Source organism: Paramacrobiotus metropolitanus, unplaced genomic scaffold (genome assembly GCF_019649055.1).
Source record: "Paramacrobiotus metropolitanus isolate TYO unplaced genomic scaffold, Prichtersi_v1.0 Parri_scaffold0000067, whole genome shotgun sequence".
NCBI lineage: Eukaryota > Metazoa > Tardigrada > Eutardigrada > Parachela > Macrobiotidae > Paramacrobiotus > Paramacrobiotus metropolitanus.
The window spans coordinates 1-25,857 of NW_026570287.1; the positions used below are offsets into that span (position 1 = coordinate 1).

General features: G+C 42.4%; 5 protein-coding genes across 7 annotated transcripts; 2 read left to right on the forward strand and 3 right to left on the reverse strand.

Annotated features, from left to right (window-relative positions):
* Positions 1 to 478: 478 nt before the first annotated feature.
* LOC129594268 (protein O-glucosyltransferase 1-like) lies at positions 479 to 3,308 on the reverse strand. The gene is made up of 4 exons (XM_055490896.1): positions 2,638 to 3,308; positions 1,663 to 2,045; positions 856 to 1,418; positions 479 to 789 (listed from the first exon to the last, which is right to left on the reverse strand). Exons 1-4 carry the CDS (start codon positions 2,894 to 2,896, stop codon positions 645 to 647), a joined length of 1,350 nt encoding a protein of 449 aa, XP_055346871.1. The 5' UTR covers positions 2,897 to 3,308; the 3' UTR covers positions 479 to 644.
* A 115-nt stretch (positions 3,309 to 3,423) lies between these two features.
* Positions 3,424 to 5,054, reverse strand: LOC129594269 (fatty acid-binding protein-like). The gene is made up of 4 exons (XM_055490897.1): positions 4,847 to 5,054; positions 4,350 to 4,525; positions 4,039 to 4,143; positions 3,424 to 3,783 (listed from the first exon to the last, which is right to left on the reverse strand). Exons 1-4 carry the CDS (start codon positions 4,911 to 4,913, stop codon positions 3,730 to 3,732), a joined length of 402 nt encoding a protein of 133 aa, XP_055346872.1. The 5' UTR covers positions 4,914 to 5,054; the 3' UTR covers positions 3,424 to 3,729.
* Positions 5,055 to 6,628: 1,574 nt separating this feature from the next.
* Positions 6,629 to 12,487, forward strand: LOC129594371 (structural maintenance of chromosomes protein 4-like). 2 transcript variants are annotated; one of them, XM_055491045.1, is made up of 6 exons: positions 6,629 to 7,003; positions 7,068 to 8,064; positions 8,294 to 9,670; positions 9,898 to 10,916; positions 11,200 to 11,673; positions 11,935 to 12,487. In XM_055491045.1, exons 2-6 carry the CDS (start codon positions 7,095 to 7,097, stop codon positions 12,271 to 12,273), a joined length of 4,179 nt encoding a protein of 1,392 aa, XP_055347020.1. In that variant the 5' UTR covers positions 6,629 to 7,003; positions 7,068 to 7,094; the 3' UTR covers positions 12,274 to 12,487. The 2 variants fall into 2 exon arrangements, with proteins under 2 accessions (XP_055347020.1, XP_055347019.1); XM_055491044.1 differs by having other exon boundaries at positions 7,082 to 8,064.
* A 669-nt stretch (positions 12,488 to 13,156) lies between these two features.
* LOC129594372 (atrial natriuretic peptide receptor 1-like) lies at positions 13,157 to 19,936 on the forward strand. The gene is made up of 19 exons (XM_055491046.1): positions 13,157 to 13,724; positions 13,947 to 13,985; positions 14,091 to 14,115; positions 14,219 to 14,517; positions 14,591 to 14,634; positions 14,723 to 14,761; positions 14,909 to 14,986; positions 15,080 to 15,220; positions 15,304 to 15,354; positions 15,461 to 15,785; positions 16,015 to 16,099; positions 16,436 to 16,637; positions 16,715 to 16,897; positions 17,732 to 18,306; positions 18,458 to 18,677; positions 18,784 to 18,922; positions 19,061 to 19,109; positions 19,343 to 19,484; positions 19,555 to 19,936. Exons 1-19 carry the CDS (start codon positions 13,331 to 13,333, stop codon positions 19,588 to 19,590), a joined length of 3,066 nt encoding a protein of 1,021 aa, XP_055347021.1. The 5' UTR covers positions 13,157 to 13,330; the 3' UTR covers positions 19,591 to 19,936.
* Positions 19,620 to 23,922, reverse strand: LOC129594375 (proteoglycan 4-like). Of its 2 annotated transcripts, none has more exons than XM_055491050.1 (5): positions 23,787 to 23,922; positions 23,010 to 23,579; positions 21,650 to 22,693; positions 20,691 to 21,468; positions 19,620 to 20,393 (listed from the first exon to the last, which is right to left on the reverse strand). In XM_055491050.1, the coding sequence occupies exons 2-5, from the start codon at positions 23,531 to 23,533 to the stop codon at positions 19,824 to 19,826; spliced, it is 2,916 nt and encodes a 971-aa protein (XP_055347025.1). In that variant the 5' UTR covers positions 23,534 to 23,579; positions 23,787 to 23,922; the 3' UTR covers positions 19,620 to 19,823. The 2 variants fall into 2 exon arrangements, with proteins under 2 accessions (XP_055347025.1, XP_055347026.1); XM_055491051.1 differs by having other exon boundaries at positions 23,764 to 23,916.
* Positions 23,923 to 25,857: the final 1,935 nt, after the last annotated feature.

Consider the following 25,857-nt stretch of genomic DNA (forward strand, 5'->3'; position numbering starts at 1 on the left):
GTAGGCAACTCTTCCAGTGAATGTGATGTGGCGTTTTCAGATTTGGCGATGCTGTAAATACCGCTTCCCGAATGGAAAGCAGCGGAGAAGACGGACGAATCCACGCAAGTTTCAGCACGGTTAGGCTTTTAACTCATCAAAGTGGGATCACATGCATATTTCGCGGGACTATTGTCGTAAAGGTATTAAATTCTACTATTTATACGATGACCAGTGTCCAGAAAAAATTTTGTTGGCCGGCACTACGCTTGGTGTTAATTCACTTTCGCCGAAACATCAAGTTAGATTGATATATTAAGCCTTCCAAAGCATTAATGTCCTGTAATTCATTTTTTAAGGGCAAGGGCGAAATGGATACATATTGGATATCCTGAACGGACAGAGTATCCAAAGTGAAAAATGTGTCAGGTGACATCTGGATACAGGCCGGATAAAGTGACTGCAAAACGGTCTAGTCGAACAGAATGTTTTGCAGTATTCCACTCGTAAGGTTTTATGAGAGCAGCACAAACATATGTTGGCTTAATGGAAAACGACAGAATTGCAATCATACAGACACCTACATTTATACACTTAAACACATGGTTTGTTTAATAAAATCACATGCGAAAACGGGTTTCGAAACATTGTCGCTATTTCCAGAACTAGGAAGCGGTATTCTTGATTTCATACACATCAGGTCGTTTTACCACAGCGTAGCGAAGGAGTTTCGAATACTCCGTTAATAAATCCTTCCAATAATCTTCGACATTTGTCAACGAAAGATGTCTAAACACAAATTCTTTTCCTCTGAAAAACAAAACCAGACTAAAAATACTATCAAAACGTTATAAAACATGTTGCAACCTTGCTTACCTGCTTGCAATCTGCCGAGCTAAATCATCGTTGGCTCGGAGAAGATCCAATATTATCTGCACATCAGAAAGATCTTTCCTAACCGGTATATAGTGTACCCATGGTTTCAGTTCATCGTAAAAAAATTCAACCCAGTCAGATTCCACATTCAGAACCACGGCATCGCACAGAAACAAATGCTTCAAACGAAAACTAGCCGCCACGCCTCGGAAATTAAATAAGTATTTGTACTGGCAGTGATCTTCCAACGAAACTTCGTCCGCTGGAGGCAATCCCAGCGTATCATCTTCTGAACGCCATGCTTGATTCTTTGTGTACGCCGCGTCAACCAAACCAGGCTGTTGACGGGATAGCAATACCAGCGGATCACGATCGGCACTCGTGCGAGATCCCCGGAAAAAGCCCACGGGAGTTTTCTTTTCCCACGGATGCGCATCAGCGCTCTGCAAGAGGCGGTCGCGCATAAGATCCCATCGCCCCAATCCTTGTGGATACAACATTATGGCGGGACCACCTTCCCAAAATGTCCACGCCGGATACAGAATGTCATCGAAGACCGACGACTAAAATACACAAAAAAACAAGAAATCAATTTGCAACAACGTTAGCGTGTGCCAACGGTGAATACAAAATATTCTGCCAAATTAAAAAAAATATCGTGCAGAAATCGAAATATTTGAAGCGATCGCAAATTGCCCTGCACAATGGATTGTACGGTGTGCAGAATTTTTAAACGTTAAACTTGATTAATTTAAACGCAAGAAAATTTAAACCGCCAAACCGGCCTGACGTCGTTATTTGCCTTACTTTGCTGAAGGAAAACACAGGTGCAGCAGCGGCATGATTGGCATACGCCTGAGGATAGTCTCGCACATTAACAACCATTTCCGTATCTGGCAAATCTTTTAATAATTTTAGCAGAAAATGCTCAATCCCAGAACACCGAGAGGGAAACAAGCAATCACGCTGCCGATAAAGTCGATTGTTAATAATCTGGTACACGGTACCATGATCAAGAACGGACAGGAATGCATCTCTTGAAATGCCGTCGGCAAAGGGTTCCAGATCTTTCTTTAAAGCGCGGCGATAACATACACGCACGTTGGATTCTTTATCTGTTGAGCAGGGCCTGTAAGCTTCCAGAGCTTCAGATACGAGTTTGCGATAAACGCTCCATTTGTCGCTTGTTGCTGCAATGGTGCGCCAATCAAAGTAACTAATTATTACATGCACAAGCAGTATGAAAATAAGAAGCAATTTAAACAAACCTAGCTACTTATAACTGATAAGCAACCGTGAGGGTATCAAAGTAAGAGAAACGGCCCGGTACGCTTATTAACTCGTAAATACTGAAATTCGCGCACATCCACACGAATTTCGCTCTGCTTTACCCATTCTCAAGTAATCAACCATTTTTGTGCATTGTTTATTGTGCAAACAACATTCATTGGCAAATAACAAGCAAACAGATCATGCGTGCAGTACCGCATACATATTTCTAACCGGCCGCAGTGACGTCACTGCGGGAATAATCACTGGACAAAAGCAATCATTTTATTTCGCTCAAAAAATCGTATATGTCATTCAAAAATTATTCCCCTCAGCGATTTTAAAAAAATTCTCAACAGAAAAATTCGACATCACAGATCTAGCAAGAATAGCGTAAAACCTAAAATGAAACGCAGATCACTAGAGTCTAGTAAGTAGAGTGAAAGTAAGTACTGTATACGAAATCAAGCAAAAATGAAATTTTAGGTACGAGTACTGTTTTATTGCACGTACTCGAACTTGCGCCAGTGCCAGTATCTCCAGGAGTTGTCTCCGCCAAATCGCGCTCATCGAGAAGTTCTAGTGACAGAACCCTCCCTGAATTGATACTGCAATCCCCCTCTCCGTTACCAGCAGAACAAAATTCAGAAGATCCAGATTCTGAGCGAACTTCAGTACTTGATGTTAAAGGAGCAAGTGCTACCAAAATAAACAAGAAAATGCAAACAAGGTTTTTGCAAAATAGTTCCGCGTGGGTGGCAAGGCCAGGCATCTTGCATCTGCTTTCCTGTGATGAGATAAGATTATCAGAATCCTTCTTTTAATTGCAATGACCGCCCAGTGTATCGCAGTTGATGTACGTCCCAGATTAATAGGAAAACAAAAAATGGAACTAGGAACTTACTCGGACTTCGGCGCGAGAAATTTTGTATGGTAGTCGGTAACTGCCCCCCACAAGATGAAAGCACCGCAAAGCACAAACGTGTAAGCACAAACGGCTAGTTTTTCCAGCTTACAAAACCCTGAAATTTTAATTCAAGGCGAAGTTACTTGCAAGGATTATTTCAGTTGCTGTAACTATTTGAACTGTACTTATTTTTTATGACGAAATGTGATAGCAATCACAGCATAGATAGCGAACCGGAATAACCTTTGCGGGATAGACAAACAACTCAAACGAGCAGTCAGAGTGTTTCAGGCATATTGCGCCTTGCGGTGCATGGGAATAAGTATACTGTAAATATAGATTTTACGTGTTACGTTTATGTGTCTGCGGGATCGATTTGTGCAATGTCCATACCGGCGTTTGTAATTTTATTGTTACATCTACCTTATGTCTTTCTTCGAACAACTCGTTGCAGCATGACTGTAAATCCATATTATAAACTAAATTATTTATGCTGCAGCAGCTTCGTTTATGAATGTTGTACAGCTCAATTGCATTCTTCTCGCGATGTAACGATTTGCCAGTGAAAGTTTGCCAATCAGATATGCACAACGATACTGCACCAAAGAAAACCCTGCACCACCTCTTGTCGCTGTATCCGCCAGACCGCCACCAAAATCTTTTGGGAGATGCAGTAACTTCCTTCACGATCGTTTCCTTTACGTAATCTTCTTGTACTTTCGAACGGCCACAACATTCTTGTATCGGATGGTCTATGGAGCAAAACATCACACTTATCAACTTGTATAGATATAACAATTCTCTTTCAGGTCTACTCCATTTTGCCTGATTAAAAAGTTTTATGCTCAACAAAATACCATGCGTTGTATCATTATCGTCATTACAACTGGACACTTGAGCTGTAGCTCTTCTCATGCAGAAATTAATTGCGAAGCGCTTGCATTATACACTGCCTTTACGGTACACTTTATCAGTCTTTATACTTAATTATACTATTGTATAATTACCGCGGTCATTTCGTTTCCATTGAATTCTCTGTCAATTGTCGATTCGAATCCCTTCTCACCAGATTGCTTTTGCTTTAGCACGTTGTTATCCAAGGTGAAAATAGACTGAAAATGAGCCTTTTTCAGTTAATTCATTTCTTTAAATTTTAAACTAACACTATGTACCGTACGGACCGTGCCTAGTACCACTATTACCTGTTCTACTCGAGTTGTGTTGATCACTTTGATGAGTGCTGGTACGTGGTAACGCATTTAATTATAACATAACTATGCAAACTGGACAACCCATTTTTTAAACTCTGGCTACAAACCTGCACATCGCGATCATCCATTGTCTTTTCCGGAACTGTTTCGTTCAACACGAACTTGACCTCGGAGGTTTTGACAGGAGTAACAGTTTTCAGATGGTATTCATCGCCGGTTTTTGTAATTTCAACAGTAGCGGAATCCATTGCCGACGCCAGTTTCCGTTTGATAAAGTTTACTCCTATAATTGCACGGTAGCGGAGATAAAGGGAAACGGGTTGGATCAAAAACTTTACAGTTGCAAATTATTTGGTATTTAGTACGGCAAAAGTCCAGCCGCAAATACATGTCGTCCAAGTGATCATTCTGTATTTTCAATGATGACATAACATTAATGATAATAATGCAATATTAATAATGATGATAAATATAATATTGAATAATGATCTTTTATGGTTTTTTAGTTTAATATTACAGTCAAGAGGTCCATTACTACGACTATCTACGAATGATACGTATTATACATAATACTGCCTGCTAAACTGACTGCTAGTTTGCTCACCGATCTCTTTTAGGTATTCATCAAAATTTTCACTGCTGGCCAGTTGATAGCGTCCCGTAATATCCATTTTATGATCTTTGGTCGAACTATGAAAATTAATCGAAATCTGTTTCTTATTAAATCACCGGGACTGGCCGTATGTACAGCTGCTTGATGGACTGATCCGCTACTAAAATCTGCAACCGTCACTTGCGTGCGCTAAAAAGTTTCGACGCATGAAAATACTGTACTTACCATTAGCGAAGAATATATGTGTGATGTTCGTGTTCATGACTCCAAGGTCACCGGTGCTGCCAAGTACAACAGTACGAATACGGTTTACCATGGCGTACGTGTAACATGCACTTAAATTTTATTTTTTTGGAAGAAATGTATCCTTAGTACGTACGTCACAAAGCGAGCATTGCTGGAATACGATTAATACTGCAGTTGCACTGCTGGGGCCTGGAATGCTAGAAAGTTGAAACTGTGCAAGTACTATTATGTACATTGAAGTGTTTACTTCCGTTGGCCAGTTTTGATAGATCAAACCTTTCAGTTGACAGACAGACCGCAAGCACAAAGAATTACTACTCGTAGCCGGAATCTTTATCTTTAATTTGTAAAATATTATCAGATCATTTCTCCAATCCAGCAACGATGGGCCTATGGCAGCTGTGTTTCGAGACTTTCGACTTTGAACTATCGATCGCACTCTCGATATTCGTCCATCTGCGGCGAAATATTTTCGTTCTTACCTTAGCTAGCCGATTTCATGGACTTATATATAAATTCATGTACATAGTTGTAGATTGAATTTATGTCCATGCTTGCATAAAGGATAACAAAATCATATTATCCAGCTGCTGCATGTGTAATTCTATGTAAGATATATTATATATGTACCTAGATAAAAGTATCGTACAGTATGAAGTTATGAACACTGACTGCGAGCAAATAATCCTATTTGAAATATTTAGATTCAAGACTGCGGCCAAGAAAGTAAAGAAACTTCCTATTAAAAGTAGTTATCCGTGAATCAATTAAAAACAATCTATGACCACAAATCTGTATTGTATTGTAATTGTATGTATAGACGATGAACTGGATGCACACACATTTTGCTGCAAATTTTACAATGTGGTTACAACACCAGAAATATCAAACCGCGGCCATTACAACTGCAGTGCAATAATATCAGTTACAAAGTATTATCGTGGCTTCCGGCACAGTACCGGTCAATAAAAAGGAGAACAATTTTAAAACCTAACCATGGCAAGTAATCCGTAATAAGTTTCTCTCATACCAGCAAGAAAGTGATTAATAGATTGATTTCATCCTGCCTCCGGAGTATTGATTGGGCGACTTGAACCAATCAAATCGTTCGCGGACTTTGCAATTGGTTGAAAACAGCCAGTTAAATTTGAGACGTTGAGCGGAAGTTCTGTTCAAATTCAGATTCGGTGTCGCATTACCCGTCCACCCCGTGGGCCCGTATAAATAATGGAGCTTAAAAGAGGAATAACTTCTTAACGCCTCATCGTCTAAGAAACCAAAAATACTCCAGAAATAGAGCAACTTCTAATTAATGAACGGTTTGGGTGCTGCCAACTCGTCCAAGCCGACTGGCTGATAAAACGCTGTAAAACCTCTTCGGCGCATGTAAATTCGCGGTACATCTCACCCATCTACGTCACAGGGGCGGGCACTACGCCACCGTGAAATCAATCTATTTCTAACCGTTTTAAGGTTGGTCACTGTGAAGCTGGTCGCTCTTATCTTTATAGTTTTGTCAGTGTTGAAACAAAGATTTGATTTCTTAAAAAGTTTATGTATGTAATGATACGAATAGTTTTTCAGTACAGTATAATTTTGATTTTGATGGCCGAGACAACCGCCCTGGGTTCCATAAATCTGAGAGTCTTTTATACGAGTATGAGTGTGACGCTGTCCACTTTTGTTGAGAATGTTTCGTTGTCATGTTGTGAATGTTTGTTTTGTTGAGTTTCGTTGCGAGATTTAAAAATCAGAAACTCGTAGTTCTTGACGCTTTACATCTACTTGGTCGGTTGAAACCTGAATTTTGTGAAATGGAAACCGTGGACTAGAGTAGTACGTGTATTAAATAACTGAATATTTGGCTCGTGAAGCTTCTACCACAGCGCTCAGTGACGAGGGGTATGCATTCTTGCAGTTTTCTCATTGATTAAGTGCTGCTCCTCAGCTCCTGGCTAATTTGCAGTTATTCTTGATCAGGACTGTATTGATAATGCCTCGTCGTTTTGAAAGCCCTCCTGACAGTGAGGATGAAGGTGACGCTAACGTCGCCAACGACACAACCGAACAGCCCAAAGATGTGGACGAGAGTGCAGACAAGCCAGTGACGCACGATCGCGCAGGCTCTGAGGCAGCGAAACCTGTGATTGCACAGACCACAACCGAAGGTGGATCCGACGGTGACGATTCGGACGCCGAGCTACTGGTGGAGTTGACACCTCCTGACGTGGATCCTGCCAAATTCGATTTTGGCATTGAGATCCCCGAATACCGTCCGCACAAACCGCTGAATCTCGCGGAATCTCCTTCGCGTCTCTGTATCAAAGCCATCATTACTGAGAACTTCAAATCCTTCTACGGAAAGAAATTCCTCGGACCGTTTGATCAGAAATTCACGGCCATTGTCGGACCGAACGGCTGCGGAAAATCCAACACCATTGACGCACTGCTCTTCGTCTTCGGTTTTCCATCGCGACGCTTACGTGCGCAGAAACTGCAGGAGTTGATCCATGTATCGGGCAGCCACCCGGAGTGTCGGTCCGCCAGTGTATCGGTATACTTTGCCATGGTGCAGCGTCCGACCGATAATCAGCCGCCAGTGCCCAACTGTGCGGTGGAGTTCAGTATTACGCGTATGGTGCGCCGCAGCGGCGAGTCGGTGTATTATGTGGACAAGAATAAAGCCACGCGGGTGGATGTGGTGGACCGGTTGAAGGAGTACGGTGTGGACTTGGATCATAATCGCTTTTTGATTCTCCAGGGCGAAGTCGAGCAGATCTCCATGATGAAACCGACGGCCAAGTCGGAACATGAGGAAGGGATGTTGGAATATCTGGAGGATATTATCGGGTCAAATCGCTACAAGGAACCGATTACCAAGTTCGAAGAGGAAATCGCTCGGTTGAATGATGAGATTGAAAAGTCGGACAGTGTACAGCATACTTTGAGGAGAGATATGAACGGTAACCACTGGTTTTTCAGCGTTTAAATTTTGTTAAAAAAATTGAATTTAGAAAGTGAGGTTAATGCAGATTAGTTCTTCCTTGTGAAAAATTATTTTTATTTATTTTTGTGTACGATACGGTTGCCTCCTTGTTTGAGCCTTCCACTGATATGGAGTTATGGCCAACTGATAAATTTTGCGTGGGATTATCTGTAGTTTTCTGTTTTTGATAAAATAGTTCTTTTTAGGAATGCGATCCGAAAAGAAAAAAGCGGAGAAATATTTACAGGAAGAAGGTAATGCAAGCCGATTGGAGCACATCCTTCTGCAAGTGCGCATTCACACCCTGCGGAATGGTTTAAACGAACTGATGGAGGAAATTGCCACGCGAACCAAAGATATCCAGGAGAAACGCGAGGAACTGTCTGCCCTTAAGGCTAAAGAAAAATCGTGGCTGGATGGGCAGTCTGCTGTTAATAAACAGCTGAAAGAGTTGCGTGTTTCCGAAGATGCTGCTGTGAAGGAACACCAGCGCTTGGAAACGGAGAAAACCAAAATTGGACAAGAACTATCAGCCCGCAGAAAAGCCGCCACGCGGTTAGAAGATGAGTTGCGTAATTTGCGGCATGATATCGATGAACTGAAGCAGAAGATCGAAGAGGATGGCGAAACACTGGAGCAGAAAAAGGAGGCGGAAACAAGTCTGGATGAAAAGATCACAGAAGAAAGTGCCAATTTCGCTGCTGCGCAGGAACAAGTTGCATCGGTGGTAGGGAAGTATCGTAAACAGAAGGAAGAACTGGACCAATCAAAGCGAGCTGTCGAGCAGGAGCTGCATGCTTCCAATCTGCAGTTGGATGGGAAACAAAATGAACTAAATTTGGTGCGTTCGGAAGCCATTGCCGCCGAGAAACGGGTGACGGATATTACGAGCCGGCTGGATGCAGCGAATAATATTGTCAACCAGATGGATGAGCAAATCAGACTCGATCAAACGAGGCTGCAAGATGTGAAACGGGAGTTAGCGGATGTCACAACCAAATCTGCGGCCATTTCTGCTAAGAAAGCAACCATCCAGTCAAACCTCAGTAAGAATCGGGAGAGTCTGAACGCTTTACAGATGGTTCAACAACGGGAAAGCCAAGCACGCAGTCGGGATCATGCCATTAATGATCTGATGCAATGCAAGAGAAACAACTCCATACCCGGAATACTGGGACGGTTGGGGGATTTGGGAGCGGTTGATAAAAAGTATGAAGTCGCTGTATCGGCGATCGGTGGACGGAGCCTCGATATGGTTGTTGTGGATACGGTGCAGACCAGTAAAGCATGCATTGAGAGGCTGAAAGCCAGTGGTAAGGGACGCGCATCCATTATGGTACTGGAGCAAATACGCAAGAGGATCTCCGTGAATGCGATGGATGGCCGGACTGAATATCCGGAAGGATGTCCGCGGTTGATTGATCTGATTCGCCTTGAGGATCAGTCAGTCAAACCGGCTTTTTATTACATTTTAAGAGATTGTCTGGCGTCGGAGAATTTGGACCAAGCCACACGCGTGGCCAACCGTGGGCATACACGACATAAAGTGGTTACGCTTCGCGGTGAAGTAATCGACACAAGCGGTAAGTGAGAAAGGCATTCGTTGAAAGGCTGAGCTTGAATTTCAATTAGAAAAGGCTATTAAAGCGGTGCATCTCGTATTAGAATTATAACATTAAAGAATAATTCTACGCTAGGCAGAACGCAGATACTTTATATTCGAAAATAGATTTAAACCTAGATTTTTTTACATTCGAATGCTCCATGCACTTGCGTGTGCAGACGTAGTTAATACAAATTCGTTTTTTAGGTGCGATGACCGGAGGTGGAAGCGCCAGCGACATTGATGTCCGAATAGGACAGCAAGTGGTAGCACATGCTTCGCCCTCCTCGGCTCGTAATCAAAATGAAATCAACGCCCTGGAGGAAGCTGCCAGATTACTAAATACCGAACTCTCTGAAGTTGTCCAAGAATTTAATGATGCCTCTGTTCGGATTCCCTCGCTACAACGCGAAGAATCGGATCTGACCTCCAGATTGCGGGTTAATTCCCGGCAATTAGAAATTAATAAAACATTATCGAAATCGCTCCCAAACGAACTGTCACATGCTGAAGCCGCGCTTTCCGATTGTCGTGTGGATGCACGCAAGGAAAATGAGTTAAATGAAGCCATTGAAGAGTTGCAGCAAACCATCAGTGAAATTGAATCGCGCCGCGATGAACTGACACAAAAGATCGCTGACATTGACAGCCAGATTTGGGAAAAACGGGGCGAGAAGGTGAAGGAATCGGAGAGCAAGCTCAAGAAATACCGTAGGAAATTGGCGGAAACCAAGGCGGAAATCACCCGGCTCACCAGTGCCGTAAGTACCAACGAACGTGCCATTGTGTCTAAGCAGGGACAGATCGGCCGGAAGGAAACGCAGTTTGCCGATGCCACTGCTAAAGTTGCTGCACTCGAAACGGATCAGAAAGAAAGCGAACAGCGGATGTCCGCAGCAGCTGAGGTCTTGGTCAACGTCCGCAATGAACTGCGTGATGCACAGAGAAGTTTTGAACACATGAAGGCCAAAATGGAAGGCGTCCAGGAGGAAGTCGAAGCTCTTCAGAACGAGATGAACAGCATGGAAGCAGAATTGAAGGAACATGAAAAAGCTGCTAACAGTGCGCAGAAGCGGCTTGAAGAAATGGAACCCAAGATGGCAGGAATTGTCGAATACTGTAATGGTCGTGAATTTGCCAAACCTGTTGAGTTTAAAACTCTTACAGCAGAAGAAATTGGAGAGCAGGACAAGGATGAACTAAAAACAGAAATTGCTGAAGTTAAGGTGTGTTCGATGAAGATCTGCAATAATATCGTGCAAGGGTTGTTATGCAAAAACATGCCCATTCGCATTTGGTTATTGTTGGTTGATTACGAGAAATACCGCACCTTGGTATTTGTCGCATTTTTTTTGTAATTGAATTTTGAGTACAGTTTTGCTTAACTCTAACTACTTCGAAAGTATAGATCTGTGTTAACGAAGTAAGTAAGTTTTTGCAGTTGATACGGAATATCAATTCATATCTTGATCGTTGAAGTGAGACAAGTTAATGTGTTTTTCGTTACAGAAGCGCTTAGAAGGGATGCAGGTCAATCTGACTATTCTGAAGGATCATGCCGCTGCGAAGAAGAAAGTCGACGAGCATTTCACGATACACATGGAATTGAAGCAACGACATCATGCCGCTACGTCTCTACACAAGGAACTGTGTGAGCGACGGAAAAATGAATTTATGCGCTCTTTTGATCTTATTCGGAAGAAGTTGAAAGAAACGTATCACATGTTAACCTGCGGTGGAGATGCCGAACTGGAGATATGCAACCAGCTGAAGCTGTTCAGTGAGGGCATTGACTTCAACGTGCGACCACCAAATAAATCCTGGAAAAGTATTAGCAATTTATCGGGAGGAGAGAAGACGCTGAGCTCTTTGTCGCTCATTTTTGCACTGCATCATTACAAGCCCACACCGTTTTATATTATGGATGAAATCGACGCTGCGTTGGACTATCGAAACGTGACTATAGCTGGGAATTATGTAAAGGTATGTACTATGTAATGTACCTTTTAATTGGCCAGTGCAAAATTTTTTAGTTAAAGTTTTTGCTGCCGGTACACCCCAATGGCTGCTTGGTATTTTATATGGTAGGCGATTTGTAACCTTTTAAATGATATATTATTATTGAATGCAGAAATACTTAGTTTTATTCCTGTGGAAAATAAGAAATCAGTCGTTATGGAATTCCAAAAGCGTCTGTTTTCTGAAAGTGCTTAATTTTGAAATTGATGACCGATTTTTTTACAGAACCGCGCATTTGATGCCCAGTTCATCATCGTCAGCCTGCGCCCTAACATGTATCAACAGGCAGCTCGTCATCTGGGCATCTTTAAAATTGACGACTCCACACAGATTTCAATGTTGTCCAGTGACGCCTACAAGAATCTCACGGTACGTCCGACCGGCACTGAACGGAAGTATCAAAAGCGACACCGTAACGGCCGCGAGAAAGAAGTGGATCACGCTTCCGCTATGTTTGATCAAATTGTAGCGTCACTTTTCGACTTGTCCATGGAGACAGCCACTGCAGCGCAAAGTGGACCGAAGCGAACGGCAGCGGCCGCCGGAATAGATGCTGATAATTAATGTCAGATTTTGTACGTTTGTAATTTAGCGGACGTATTCGGATAAATTGCGGTGTAGTTGTACATATTGGTTTTCTAACCGGCGGTGTACACATTTTTTTGGTTTTTTTTTACTTGTTTTTATTTGGCCTCAGTAATTCTGGTTCTTGTAGTAATGTGTCCTACGATACAACTGGTGAGCATAGGGAAGGTCGTTTATTAAAACCAGCGGTACATTTGCCTGTTACGCCCTTGTAGTGATCCACAATTATCTGGTTATTAATTGGAACAAATATGGTTGCATTAGCACGGAGTTTTAGAAATCGTATTTGATATGATGAGTCTTTACTAATAATTTACGATGCCCCGTTCATCTGTGAAACTGCACAAAGGGTCACGCATTTAATTCTCATGTTGATCCGAAACACCTGGACGAGACAAGGATGACTGGCTTCCCAATCAAATAAAGATAACAATTTTTTGCAGGTTCTATCCGGTCGTTGCAGGATACAAGAGTGTTGCTCCTCCAGCGCTACCCAGCTGCCTTATTTTGCCGGCAAAAGTTGATGCCGCACACAAATATACTTTGTAGTACGGCTGTATATCAGAATTAATAAGTTTCAGCTTAGACTGTTTACGATGCGTGGACCGGGTCCGATCGATGTTGATCTCTTTATTGGGTTCGTGCGTAAATATACGGCAGCCTTGTAGTCGTAATGGATTTAATCATTTTAGCCGCACGCGTGTTTAGCAGGACAATCGAGTCTCCGATGACGGGATGCGCGGTTAATTCACACAAATCTATTTTATGATCTACAGCCGCTTTATTCTCCTACTCCGGAATACGTCCTTTATCCAGAGAGCTGATGCTCTGGGACTCAAATCGGTATTTTTCGTGCTTGTCGGCTAAATGTTCGACTTATTACTCTGGAAGCCGATTAAAACGCAGCTTATGATGCGCAAATCGTTGACTGATTACTGTTATGTAGCCGGCTTCCTTGCCAGCGCCGTCGGAGGTGTTCAGTTTATGGTTATCCTCCAAGAAGGAGTTATACTATGATGGGTTTTGAATTTATATTATGGAAATACTGTTTTCTGTTATATTAAACTTATTTCTTATAATACTTTGGAAAATAATATTTGTATCCGGTGTCGCTCCCATTAACGAAACGGTGCCTTTCCAGAATGTTAATCTAAGCAATACACTTAATGTGGAAATTATCTCAGTCGGCAATTACTATCCTACGTCGATTTCCAGCAATCCCTATGCTGGACCGGGTTTAGATTTGGGTATTGTCCATCTGAGGGATATGTTTGCTAAGTCATCGCCAGTGGTCAACTTTAAGCACACATACGTTTATGACCGGAAGTATCGGTTTTGTGGCGACATCACTGACAATGTTGATCGGATGACTGCCGAATATTATTACAACAGGCAGTTTCTGCCCAACATTACCGCATTCATTGCACCGGGTATGTTGTGTGACTTGTGCCCAATGTTATCCGAATTTAACACTTGTTTTCATCAGTTTAATTTTATCTTTCACGATTTTCGTCTTCTTTATCGTGCAAAATGTAAATTTTTACAACATTTTTCACAGCCTGAGCATATTTTTAACCCTGTTTCTGAACAGGCACTGCAACAATGTATTTCGTCATTCCAGATTTTTTATCGCTAATAAAAATGCTTTTCAGGATGCACGGAAAGAATAAATCTCAGTAAACTAATTCGAGGTCAGTCATTCGTTTTGCGTGCCTTGAATAATTTGCACAATTGTATTTTGCCGTACTTGCCGCTGTATACAAAATCAGCAATTAACATTTATGACTAATTGATAGGGTGGAATTCCTTGATGATGGTTGGGTACGACTGAGCATTTTACCCTAAAATGCCTTGCATAATACTTGTTAATATTTCTGCGCGGTAGCATTGCAGTGTTAAAAATTAATCCGTGCATTTTTTACAGAGGAAATGGTGAAATAATTTTTCGAAATAAAGCCCTTTTTCCCAATGTGATTCTTGCCGGGGAAAATGCCATAAAAAGTTACACAACGTATTTTGCTGCATTGCTGCGGAAATTCAACTGGTCAACCGTGTACATAATCTCCGATCAGTCGGCCAAACCGTTTCACGCTTTACTTGCACCAAATTTACACGCTTCACTCAAAGAACAAAAGGATTTTCGACTAACGTTTAGCCGGACAGGAGGACCCGATCTGCCAACATTTGATTCGGTTTTGGCGGACATACGCCAGTCTAGTCGAAGTAAGCCAGGGGACACAATTTTTGCGATAAACATCCGTAATTGTTTACGCTTTTTTTTTCTCGTTACGTACAGTTGTAGTATTTCTGGGATACGCTGCAGTACTGCGCACATTTATGGTGGGTAGGCTTCGGTTAAAAGTGATTGATTTTCATATACTCTTTGTACGAGTACGAATATTAATCCTGATTTTTGGTTTTTTATCAGCTCAAAGCTCAAAAAGCCGGAATGACTGATGGTGATTACGTGAGTAATGAAACTTGCGTGAGCATACATTTTATGTATCAAAATTTATTAATTTGTGGTGTACGAGTACATACGATAGATGTATTTGCGTTGACAACTAGCTTGTTTGTCTCTTCCGGCGTTAATTGAACTATGACCATAATGCAGGTTTATTTTGCATTGGAGCCTTTTAAACATTCTGATTATGGAAACTTGACATGGAAATATAATGATAAAGATGATGAGGTAAACAAACGCCGTTATAAATTTGGAAATTCAACAGCTGCTGCTGACTTTCAAACGAAGAACATAAAGAATATATTTAATTTAATTTTTCAGGATGCACGCAGATCCTTTCAGTCGTTGCTCATTGTGACATCTGCAAATAACTATCTGGCTGAAGATCGCCTAATATTTTACAACCAACTGAAGGATCTTTCGTATTCGAGATATAATTTTACCTACGCCGTCAACGAAGTTGTAAGTGTATACCTTTGAAACAACAAAATTTAACGCATCAACGATTGGTTCAGATAGTTGCAGTTTATTCCCATCTTTTGCAGCCGAATCCTTTTGTCACCGCAAGTACCGAAAGCATGATTATGTTTGGGACTGTGAGTATTTAATTTGAAGATAAACGCGCGCTACCTGTAAAGTCCAGCGTATCTGTACTTGCCGTTTATTTTTAATTTATCAACTAAAAATAGAATTTTTTTACAGGTGTTGCAAGAAATGATTGCCGAATATCCCTTACCAAAATTGTCCGACGGTAGTGCGATGGCGAAACGTTTCTGGAATCGAACCTTCACACTGTCCGATCCATATTCCGTTACGATCGCCTTTGACGATGTCGGTGAACGTAAACAGCTTCTGGTAACGCAACAATTTATTGATAATTTCACCGATCGGACGAACGTTGCCGTGTATAATGAGACCAGTGGGAATGTCGATATTTTAACTAATATTCGCTGGCCGATCGCATGGCCGCCCCCCAATGAGCCCTTTTGCGGATACCTCGGCCTTGACGTTCGCTGTCGCAGTGCCGGTAATTCTCGCTAATCTGCGTGCGCTTTTTATTCGTAATTCTTTATTTGCTGTCTTAATTCGTCTAAGGAAACCACATTTAACTTAAGCATGTACTTTCAGAGAAATAAATTAATTACGAATTCATTCGACGAAATGACGACGACTGCTCACAATTATGACCACTGCTCACGACTTTAAATGCAGCCCTTACATTCATGTACATGTGATGTTGACCTTTTGTATTTCAGGTACGACATCCTTTGTGCTGACCAGTGCGATATCCGTAATTGCTTGCATGATGATTATTATTTTGGTGACCGTGGGAATTTTAAGGTGATATTCTGCATAATTATGAATATACATTTCGTTCATATACATTTCGTTTTGTGCGACCAGACCCTGAAGTCCCGTTAAACGAGTTGTTTGGTCTTCTTGGAAAAATACGAAATCAGTGCGAATATATTAATATTACGAATACGATTATATTACTCATAAAGTCGTAATACTGCAATAATACCATGGTATTATTAAAAAACAGACACATCCTAATAGTTATTGGCCAATAACTATTAGGATGTGTCTGTTTTTTATGAAATGTACTCTCTACCCTAGTAAAGGTTTCCTTGCTGGTCTTCATTACATAGTTAAGGTAGTTTTATTTTTATCTAGATATCTTCGTCCATTTTCCCAAGATTTATACCGTTGGCTGCTTCTGGATGCCGATGTGCAGTTGGCGTACACTAAAACGGCGTGTTCGCATATGGCCACGTATCATGGTGATTCCGTGTGGGCCACCTGGACCGGTGTGGAAATCCGGCCAGCGCTCACTGTCGATGCCCTTAAAGTTGCGCATAACGATTTATTCGCAACGGTATACCGACGCCCTTCTATTAATGATTATCGAGTCTCGTACAACTTTTTACGCCATTTGAAGATTTTTAATTTTAGTTTGCCGATATTGACCATCGTAACATAAATTGCTTTATTGGCGTCTATCTGGAAAACAACCGCGATGTGTGGTTTCTCAGTACGTGGAATCGACGTGGATCTCTGGATCGGCTGCTGAGCAATGTGGATTCCCCCATTGCCGACTGGGATTTCAAGGTGTGCTTGGTATCCGATCTGCTAGAGGTACGTGCGCATGCAGTGACCGGAAACAGCATGTGTATTACGCACAATAGGCATCTGTTTAGCGATACATGTTACCATGGCAGTCTCTTAAGTTCCGCCATATTACGCATAGATTTACTGAACTGGGTGTGCGTAAAGGCAGTACGTTTTTGTTACTAGTATTGCGGAAGATCCTACGCTTACGAACGGTTAGAAAATTACTGCAATTAGCAAACAGCGCTTAGGTGGTGCATCTGATTTATTTAATCCAGTATTACCAAAACGTGAATTAAACAAATTCGTTACTCGACTTCCTGTGGTTCTGTTTTTGTCGGGTACTTAAAGATCCACGACGATGCGACGTACTATAGTTTTACAAAGGCAACATAACTAACAACTACAATAAGGCAACATACATATTTTAACACAATATTCTTTCCATAATTTATGAGCGACGAGGGCGTTGATGGTGAGGGAGAAGATATCGATTCGAAGGCTTACTATAACTAAACTAAAGCACAAATTTTTAAAATTTACTTTTAGACGTGCGTTTAAACCAGATTATGATTTGCGCATTTCACGCTGCTTTTACCAGTTGCGAGTATGAATTATCTGCATTAAAGTGGTCCAGCTAACACAGTCTTTGGACCGATTTCTAGAGTTTAACGCATGATGTTTCGAATATATCTGTATATAATTTCGTCTTGTACTTATATAATAATGATCGTCTTTATAGAGAATTCCATTACAATTACGTAAGCACGAGTATCGTATTACAGGCTATTAGCGTGTCATATTTACCGTAGTACAGGAAAGAAAAATTAAAATTTCGTTGATATCGATTTTAATTTTTAGGGCTTATGTTATATTCATCAAAGTCCTGCAAAATATCACGGTTCGCTCAGCGCACATCAGTGTCTTCTGGACCCTCATTTTACCCTGGTCATTGGTTCACTGGGATATGACAGAATGATAACCGCTTTGACGGAAAACCCGGTGCAAGAAAAAGGTCGAACCCGGTCCATACTTGGCAAATTGTTCAGTTGGACACACGCAGTCAAATCATCTACCATTGTAATTTGGCAACAAAACGACATCAAAGCCTTTAAGGATATCGTTTTTCAAATATGTTTCCCTATACGACTAGTCCAAGACAAAGCGCTAGATCAGCAGTTGTCCCGAAAAGCAGCGCAAATGTATAAATTCCAGGAGATCTTGGTGGATACGCCGACACCCTCCCTAAATTTAGAAGATATACGGACAAAATTTAGGCAGTTATTTGGAAAACGAAACAAGAATGTTGTGGAAAATTTACTAGCCAAGACCACTTCCTATGCGGAGACGCTGGAAGAAATTGTGGGCAGTCGGACGTTGCAACTGAAGAGCGAAAGGCAAAAAGCCGATGACCTTTTGTCGGAAATCCTCCCAAGGCATGCTGCGTTTATATACTATGCATACTGTACAATACTTATTCTTTAAAATAGGTCAGATAGTTCAGAAACAGAATTTTGAAAAATATTTAAGAATTTGAACAACAAGGTCACAACTGACAAGACCGAGTCGGACTAATGTTTGTTGCAGAACGATTGTCAATGCTCTAAGAAATAAGCAAGACGTGCGTCCCGAAGACTTTGACTCGGTTACCTTTGCCTTTTCTGACTTGCCTGGGTTTGTCACGTGGTCGTCTCAAGCCGCAGCAGCATCTGTGATTGAATTATTGAGCAGAGTGTACGTGACCTTTGACGAAGAAACTGCTCGATTTGATGTGTACAAAGTGGAAACAGTTGGTGATACTTACGTGGTAAGCTTGTGCCGCATGCCCACTGCAGCTTGTCATTATAGTAGTGCAATATTATTCGTTTTGTCAGTATATACAGATACGTATATATGTATATTTCTTCGATGAGGTTGCCAGTGGCCTTCCAATACGAAACGGTGACCAGCATGCGCTGGAGATTTGTCAAATGGCGAAGTGTTTTTTAAGCCGTTCGAAAGCTCTGGATCTTGAGAGAGACAACATGCGTTTACGAGTAGGCATACATTCTGGTAAGCAAATGTAATTACTCAGAAGTACTTTGATCGGCACTAGATTGTTTTGCGCGGTCACTGTAGATATTCCTGGTCGAATAAATTTGATTCCTACGTGCATATCATAAATCAGCGCGTTTTTCTGGTTTATTTTAGGAGCATGTGCTGCTGGTGTTATTGGGAACATTCTGCCACGATACTGCGTGTACGTTGATCATGTAATTAATTCATTAACAACGTTTACTGTAAACCTGCAATATTATTATTATATTAAGATCTAGCTTCTAAACTGCCGGTTTCCATTTTTTGAGAATCACTATATTCAAAGATTGCTAGCAAAAAGGGACATTAAACAGCAAAACAATCTCAATATTTCCGGAAAACTTAAAGTATCTTACATAAAGTTAAACCGCAAGTACTGAAAATGCGAATTTGTAGATTCGGAGATGTGGTAAATACGGCTTCCCGGATGGAAACAACCGGTGAACCTGGAAAAATTCATGCCAGTAGCAATACCGCAAAACTGATACCGCTTGGACAAGGCATTATTAAGATCCCTCGGGGAATTATCGATGTCAAGGTAGTAAAAACAATACAAGATGAGTGCAAAGCCCATATTTACAAATTCGATGTTTTTGCCTGCCTTTTAGGGAAAGGGCCAAATGCAGACGTACTGGATAGCTTGAGAAGATGTTGCTTGCGATCCGTTCTTATTAATACATGTTTTATTAAGAGTAACATTTCCGAGTAGCAACAGTTTACAAGACTCATCTGCACTTCCTTGTAAATTAACTATTAAAATAGTAAAACTGTCATCTGCAAGATAGCGCAACGAACTGAACAAAAAATTCACTAGAAAATAACAAACACAAGAACCAGAAACTGCAATACTTTAGACAATCAACCAAATAATCCAGATCTATTCTTCTTCTTCCTCATGATCGGCGTTGCCGTTCTGCAGCGCCACATCAATTCCATTAACCGTAATCATCTGTCCGCTTTCACCAGACTCGTCTTCGTCCTCCTCTTCTTCCTCTTCCTCCTCCTCCTCTTCTTCTTCTTCCTCTTCCTCCTCTTCTTCCTCGTCATCCCCATCATTGTCTTCCAGATCGGCATCCCCTTGTTGACAGGGCGTGGGCACCATCGGCGTAGCAGTCTTGCTGGAGGTTACCGACATCGACGTGGACAGGGGTGTCGGAGTTTCCTTCTCCGCCCCACTCCCACTGCGATGACTGTTTCCGTTGCCATGTTTACTATGAGCGCGTAGCGCCAGAACACGTTGCGCCTCCCTTTCCTTAGCCTCCTGCTGCATTTTAATCAACCGGATTACGGCGGGTTTGCACGGCTGGTTCAGTGGTGCCGTGGCTGACGGTGGTGGTGGTGGAATGGATCGGGTTGGATCGTATGTTGGTATCGCCAAGAGATTAAGTGGCAGCCCACTGCTGGGATTGTTCCGCACTTGCGGAGGCACAATTAGATATTTTTCTGCCTGCAATATGAAATAAAAAAATTAATTATACAAAGCTCGCATTTGAAAAAGTGACTTAAGGGTATCGCAACCACAAATAACTGTCAAACAAATTACAGATTAACAAAACCGTTCAATCGGATTATGTGGCATTTAAAGATCAGTTCCTGGTTTCGACTTTCGCACTGAGACATGCAAAGTCTATTTTACAGATACTTATACCAGAAAAGTGGGCAAGAATATCCAGATTCAATACAAAAATCAGCACAAGAAATTTACAGTTGTAAAAGCACTGGGAATAGCAGCAGTGTTACGAACCTTCGCCGGATCAGCCGGCTTCTGCAGGGACAAATATGGAAACAGCACAATGGATCCATCGGGAACAAGATACGGCCAGCAGATTAAAGGTCCGACGCCCTCTACACTAAACCCTACCGGAAACGCTCCACTAACAGCCTCGTCGACTTGAGGAAACGGTCGTTCGGCTTCGTTAACCGCTTCTTCAGCATCTGTCTGTAAATCTGGAAGGGAAGCAACCGACATATCCATCTCGTCTTCTGTCTTGCTAACCGAGCTGCGCGCTTCTCTCTTTACACTGCTGCGATTGACAGCAGGCGCCACGTTTTCATCCTGCACAGTACTCCGATGCGAAGCAGACCGCCTCCTCGACGGCGATCTCGAGCTGCTTTTCGGCATGATGTCCTTCGACGAACGACTCGATCCTGACTTGGAAGGAGACCGTGACCGCGATCGTTTCCGGCGCCGTTTCGGATCGTCTCGAGTGTTGCTGGCACGACTGGAACGCCTGTCGTTTCTTCTATCCCGGGAGCGGCTTCTGTTATTCGACCTCGATCTCGGCCGCTTTCGGGCGGTTGTTTCGTGCTTCCTATCCCGACTGGCTCTTCGCCTTTCACGACCACCGGATCGTGAACGAGAACGGCGTTCCCTCTTTATTCGATGCCCACTTCGAGAACGCGATCTTCGGCGTTTGGGGGGTGACGCTTCTTTGGGTTCTTTCTTTATTTCCTTCTCAGGACTTACAGGTTCTTTCTTTATTTCTACGGCAGGTGGAGGAGAAGCGAATCGTCCGCGGTGTCTGAAACAAATCCAGTTTAATTATAAACGCTGCGGAAATTCAAGACAAAACCAGAGCCGACAACTGATACGAGAATTATGTTACGGTTTTTATAGAGGATTCACAATGAATTCTCCCTATCAGACGTGTCGCTATTTGCCGTACTAGCAAACGATAGCGCCTCAAGTTTGACATTACTTACCGTGGCTTGAAATTTAAAACAGGCTTCTGTTCCACATCGACAACAGGTTCACATTTCACTTTTTCTTCTGTATCTATAATATTCTGGCCAACAGCGAGAGAACAAACTTCACGTGGCGGGGTCTCCGCGGAAATAGGTTCGAAGCCGTCAGTCGCACTATCGTCTCCCTCGGTGCACGCCTTGTCTTTCTTAATACCGATTTCTTGCAGAAACGCATCGTATTCATGAATTATAGCAGCTGGAGCCTCGGGCATAATCGGTGCAGTTTCCATCGCAGGCAAGGACCGTGCCTCTTGACCAGCCTTTTCCGCAGGGTCTGACCACATAGTCTGAATATCATTCGCAGGTTCTACAAGGGGCTTCTTACCCGCAATACCAGAAAGGCTGAAGGAGATCTTCGGATGATGTTCAATATTTATGATCGGCGGCGGAGGTGGTGGCGGTGGAAGCACAAGCGGCACAGACGGTAGCTCTGGCGCCGGCGTAATGACGTTCACCGGTCCAGCATCGGTAATATTTGTAGCTTCGTCTACGACAACCCCTACACTAGAGTCGCGAGAAACGCTCCTTTTCGCCTTATCTCGAGTTGGGTCTTTGGCTTTTTCGTGGCGCTCTTCCTCCCTCCGCGTCATACGATCCCAAAGTTTAGCGAAATCCACCTCTCTGGTTCTTTCTCCCGAAACGGACACCGCTGGTTTTACTGTGGTATAACGCACGATGTCGCCAGGTATGGTGACGGTATCTCCATTGAATTTAGTCACTCTCACACGGTATGGCCTTAAACGCGGACTAAAACCCTGTCGGTTTCTATCCCGGGAACGACGGCGGGGCGATCGATTTCCGCGGCGAGAACTGCCGCGGCCATCACGGTGACTGGTTGATCGATCCCTTTCACTGCGCGATTTCTTTTCATCTGAGTTAGTCTTTTCTCTTCGTGATTCGATCCTTCTGTGATCAGATGGCTGCCTAGTGGATGTGGAAATGCATTTCTCAGGAGAACTCCTTCTCCTCGACGATGTTTCCGACTTCACATTCTTATGAGATCTGTATAGTACAGAAAGAATAAAATATTTAATATTGTCAACAACCTCAACATCAAAAAACAGAAAATCCCGAAAAAAACGGAGACAGTGTCACACCCTAAAGCAAAAAAAATAAAAATTGTAATAACTCTGACATAAATTTGAAGAGAAGGAAAGTCTAAGCCACTTCCCTAAATAACCAAGAAACGGCTTTTCGTTCTTGATAATTTTAACCTCAAAGCACGCAGGGAAGGATCGCTCAAAGTTAAAAACGAGAGAAATATACGTTGCTCTCAAAAATGCTACCGTTCCACAACAAAAAATTCAACGTTACTAACCTGGATCGCGGACTGGAACTGTCAACATGGGATTTGGCGCGGTCAGACGGGGACGATATGGGCCGTTTATCATTGGTCGGTTCTTTGGTTAATACTGGCTGATTTCTCAAAGGTTCTTCCGTGGCAGAGAGCACAGTGATTCCAGCATCCCCATCTGCTTGACTAGGAAGAGGAATATCCGAAAGAGCCACTGCGCCCCCCTCACTGGGATGGGCATCGGTAGTACTCACAGGTTTCTCAATCTCTTCGACAGGAACAGGGGGAGCAGGTGGCACAGAAGACTCAGTGGAAGACTTTCCATCAAAATGGACATCATTATCCGTATTCTGGACATGTTTGCGCACTGCGCTAGACTTTTTGATGGAAAAACTAATGCCCCCAGCTGAAAAAGGCAGTACACGAGTTGGAGCTGAGCTGGACAGAATAGTCGCACTGCTCGGGATGACGGATCGAAATTCTACGTTTTTCTGCGGATCAACACCGAACTTCGAGGAACTAAAGCGACTCGGTCGCGCATTCGACATTTTATCCAGTGGGATTACTTCATCACGCTCTCATCCACAGCCGCAACTGAAAGAAAAATCGTTGAATCATCCCAGATTAAAAAGGCAAATAACGAGTATCATAGAACAAGCTGATGATGAATACACTTCAAAATGATTTAAATTTCCATAAAAGTCCAACAAGCAGAAGCAGAGAAACTGAACAGCTGTATGCTAGTCCAGTCTATACAAAGTGATGTGCTGTAACGAACCTTTCCGGTCCCCACTTGCTTACCAAATTCCCCACTTTTTTAACACAAAATCATTGTGTAAAACAGATAAAGGGCGACGAAAATGGAAGATTAAGCGGGATCTGAGAACATTTAAAACATCATAGTTGAAAACTCTGACCGTGGAAAATAGAAGTCCAGATTATTCATAAGTCTGAAAAATAATATTAAATTTTGTAAAATTCACTGGTCTACAGGTAAACAGACGGGGACATCCATTCATACTACTGCTTCCTGACGATTTGTAATCAAGTTAGCGCCACTAGTGAGGCACCAGTAGCAAGCGGAGCCCGGAGGGAGTGCGAACACAAACCGCCGGCTGTGACAAAACTGAAAAATGCGTGTGACAACCTTTATAGGCGGTTCAAAACCGACCCATTTATGTTCGCATTTCGCAGCCGGTGTTGTTGTTTAACTTCCGGCCACTTGGGCCACTTCCGTACGAGAAATCGTACCGTATTCATGGCCGAATTGCATGTCTCATGGTACGATCTGTTGTCTCAGGTCTTCGGTGGCTCTCCCGTCGCCCGTCTGTTATTTTCTCAGGTGGTAATCAAGGGAATCGCCCCGGTCTCAATCGGTCCAAGGGTTTCAACGCACAAAGGTCCGAACAAATTATTCATGTTTCGACATTTCCCGGTCGCAGAGGGCCGGCATCAGCCCAGTGCTTGCAGAGGGCCGGCATCAGCCCGTGCGGAAATCGCTTATGTACGACACGCACAACGCGGTACATTGGCAGATAGCGTTTTTGGTCAACCTCGGCCGTTCCTCTTCTAGTAGGGACTGCATTATATGCTGATGCCTTCAGTTCGAGAGATTCCCGGTTCAGTTGCAACTTCCGCCATCACCCCTGCGAAAGAAAAGGCGGTTTTGTAGCCGTTTTTAAGCGACTCGCTTAACTTTTCCGTCCCGCGCGAAACTTGCAGCTCGAGCGTGGTAGCCAAGCGCGTCCGACTGAATCGCCGCCGATCATAATGCGTTGGTATGGTGTCCATATTGGTAGTTGTCCCTTATAGGCGCGGCGCCCGCTCACCCGTCAGTACGCTTCTAATACATAAAGTTATTGTAAATGTGCTAGGTGAGAATGGTCGAGCGTGACAGTGCTGGTACCGGAATTTGAAGCATTATTTCAATTTAAAGGTATGTGTTTCTCCCTCTCCTTTCTGTTATCTTCGAATTTCTTAATTTTATGGTAGTTTCACTGCCCAGCCCTTCCAGGGCATCGAAATCTACAGATCTGGAATGTTCCGTCAGGTCAGAAAAGTCAGCATTCGATTAGATAAATATCGGATTTCTATTTCGTAGCTACCAATAATTAAAAACGATAGAGACAACGAAAATACGCCGCTATCACCGTGCATCATGCAAGGCAATAGCGGCGCATTTTTTCTTGTCTCTGTGCTATATACAGAGTAGATAAATTTCAGTTGATCTTTTATTCAGGCAAAAGTCAATAATATTATCATAATTAATAATATCAATAATTATGTTTATGAACATAACATTTCGCCTGCACTGAATTAAACACATATAAACAATTCAGTCAATTCAAGGAGTAAATACTCTTTGAAGAAAAGTCCACAATCATTACTGTCAGCTTATTCCAATGATTTTAACTACAGCAGAGCACGCATGTCTTCTACTCGCTAGCTAAATACTGACGCAATTGCTCCACAAAAATTTATCAGTTCAATTCATTAATCACTCATGAGATGTTTGTGAATTATCCAATAAAATAACGATAAATAAGCAATGGCTGGAGCTAGCAGAACCGGCGTGCGGAAAAACGATCCACGCCCTTATGTCTTCCTTTGTGTATCTGTTCTTAATTTGTAAATTACAACAGGGGGCCTCGTATCATCAGTCAAATGTTCTTAAATTTAAGCGAAATTATGTAATTAAGCGCAATTATTAAGCAGTTATTATTATTATATTTTGTGCGGTGCTAGCGCTGATTCTCCTAGGTGAAGGTTTTCTAATGTAATTCTAGTGCAAAACAAAGCTCCAGGATTCCAGAAACTAATCAATACTGTAGCTGTAAAGTTATCTCAAACCACAATTAAGTAAAAAATGCAT

What these genes read in the sequence shown, in the direction of transcription:
- LOC129594269 (XM_055490897.1), bottom strand. Translation starts at nt 4,913, where the DNA reads ATGGATATTACGGGACGCTATCAACTGGCCAGCAGTGAAAATTTTGAT. An exon ending in TGGATGATCGCGATGTGCAG is followed by an intron (nt 4,144 to 4,349) that starts GTTTGTAGCCAG and finishes GCTCATTTTCAG; the next exon opens with TCTATTTTCACCTTGGATAA. An exon ending in ATGGAAACGAAATGACCGCG is followed by an intron (nt 3,784 to 4,038) that starts GTAATTATACAA and finishes TTTGCTCCATAG; the next exon opens with ACCATCCGATACAAGAATGT.
- LOC129594371 (XM_055491045.1), top strand. Translation starts at nt 7,095, where the DNA reads ATGCCTCGTCGTTTTGAAAGCCCTCCTGACAGTGAGGATGAAGGTGAC. An exon ending in CAGAAATTGCTGAAGTTAAG is followed by an intron (nt 10,917 to 11,199) that starts GTGTGTTCGATG and finishes TTTTCGTTACAG; the next exon opens with AAGCGCTTAGAAGGGATGCA. An exon ending in TAGCTGGGAATTATGTAAAG is followed by an intron (nt 11,674 to 11,934) that starts GTATGTACTATG and finishes ATTTTTTTACAG; the next exon opens with AACCGCGCATTTGATGCCCA.
- LOC129594372 (XM_055491046.1), top strand. Translation starts at nt 13,331, where the DNA reads ATGGAAATACTGTTTTCTGTTATATTAAACTTATTTCTTATAATACTT. An exon ending in CATACGCCAGTCTAGTCGAA is followed by an intron (nt 14,518 to 14,590) that starts GTAAGCCAGGGG and finishes CGTTACGTACAG; the next exon opens with TTGTAGTATTTCTGGGATAC. An exon ending in ATTCTGCCACGATACTGCGT is followed by an intron (nt 19,110 to 19,342) that starts GTACGTTGATCA and finishes GCGAATTTGTAG; the next exon opens with ATTCGGAGATGTGGTAAATA.
- LOC129594375 (XM_055491050.1), bottom strand. Translation starts at nt 23,533, where the DNA reads ATGTCGAATGCGCGACCGAGTCGCTTTAGTTCCTCGAAGTTCGGTGTT. An exon ending in GTTTTAAATTTCAAGCCACG is followed by an intron (nt 21,469 to 21,649) that starts GTAAGTAATGTC and finishes GATTTGTTTCAG; the next exon opens with ACACCGCGGACGATTCGCTT. An exon ending in AGCCGGCTGATCCGGCGAAG is followed by an intron (nt 20,394 to 20,690) that starts GTTCGTAACACT and finishes TTCATATTGCAG; the next exon opens with GCAGAAAAATATCTAATTGT.
- LOC129594268 (XM_055490896.1), bottom strand. Translation starts at nt 2,896, where the DNA reads ATGCCTGGCCTTGCCACCCACGCGGAACTATTTTGCAAAAACCTTGTT. An exon ending in TGGCACTGGCGCAAGTTCGA is followed by an intron (nt 2,046 to 2,637) that starts GTACGTGCAATA and finishes GCACCATTGCAG; the next exon opens with CAACAAGCGACAAATGGAGC. An exon ending in CTGTGTTTTCCTTCAGCAAA is followed by an intron (nt 1,419 to 1,662) that starts GTAAGGCAAATA and finishes TGTGTATTTTAG; the next exon opens with TCGTCGGTCTTCGATGACAT.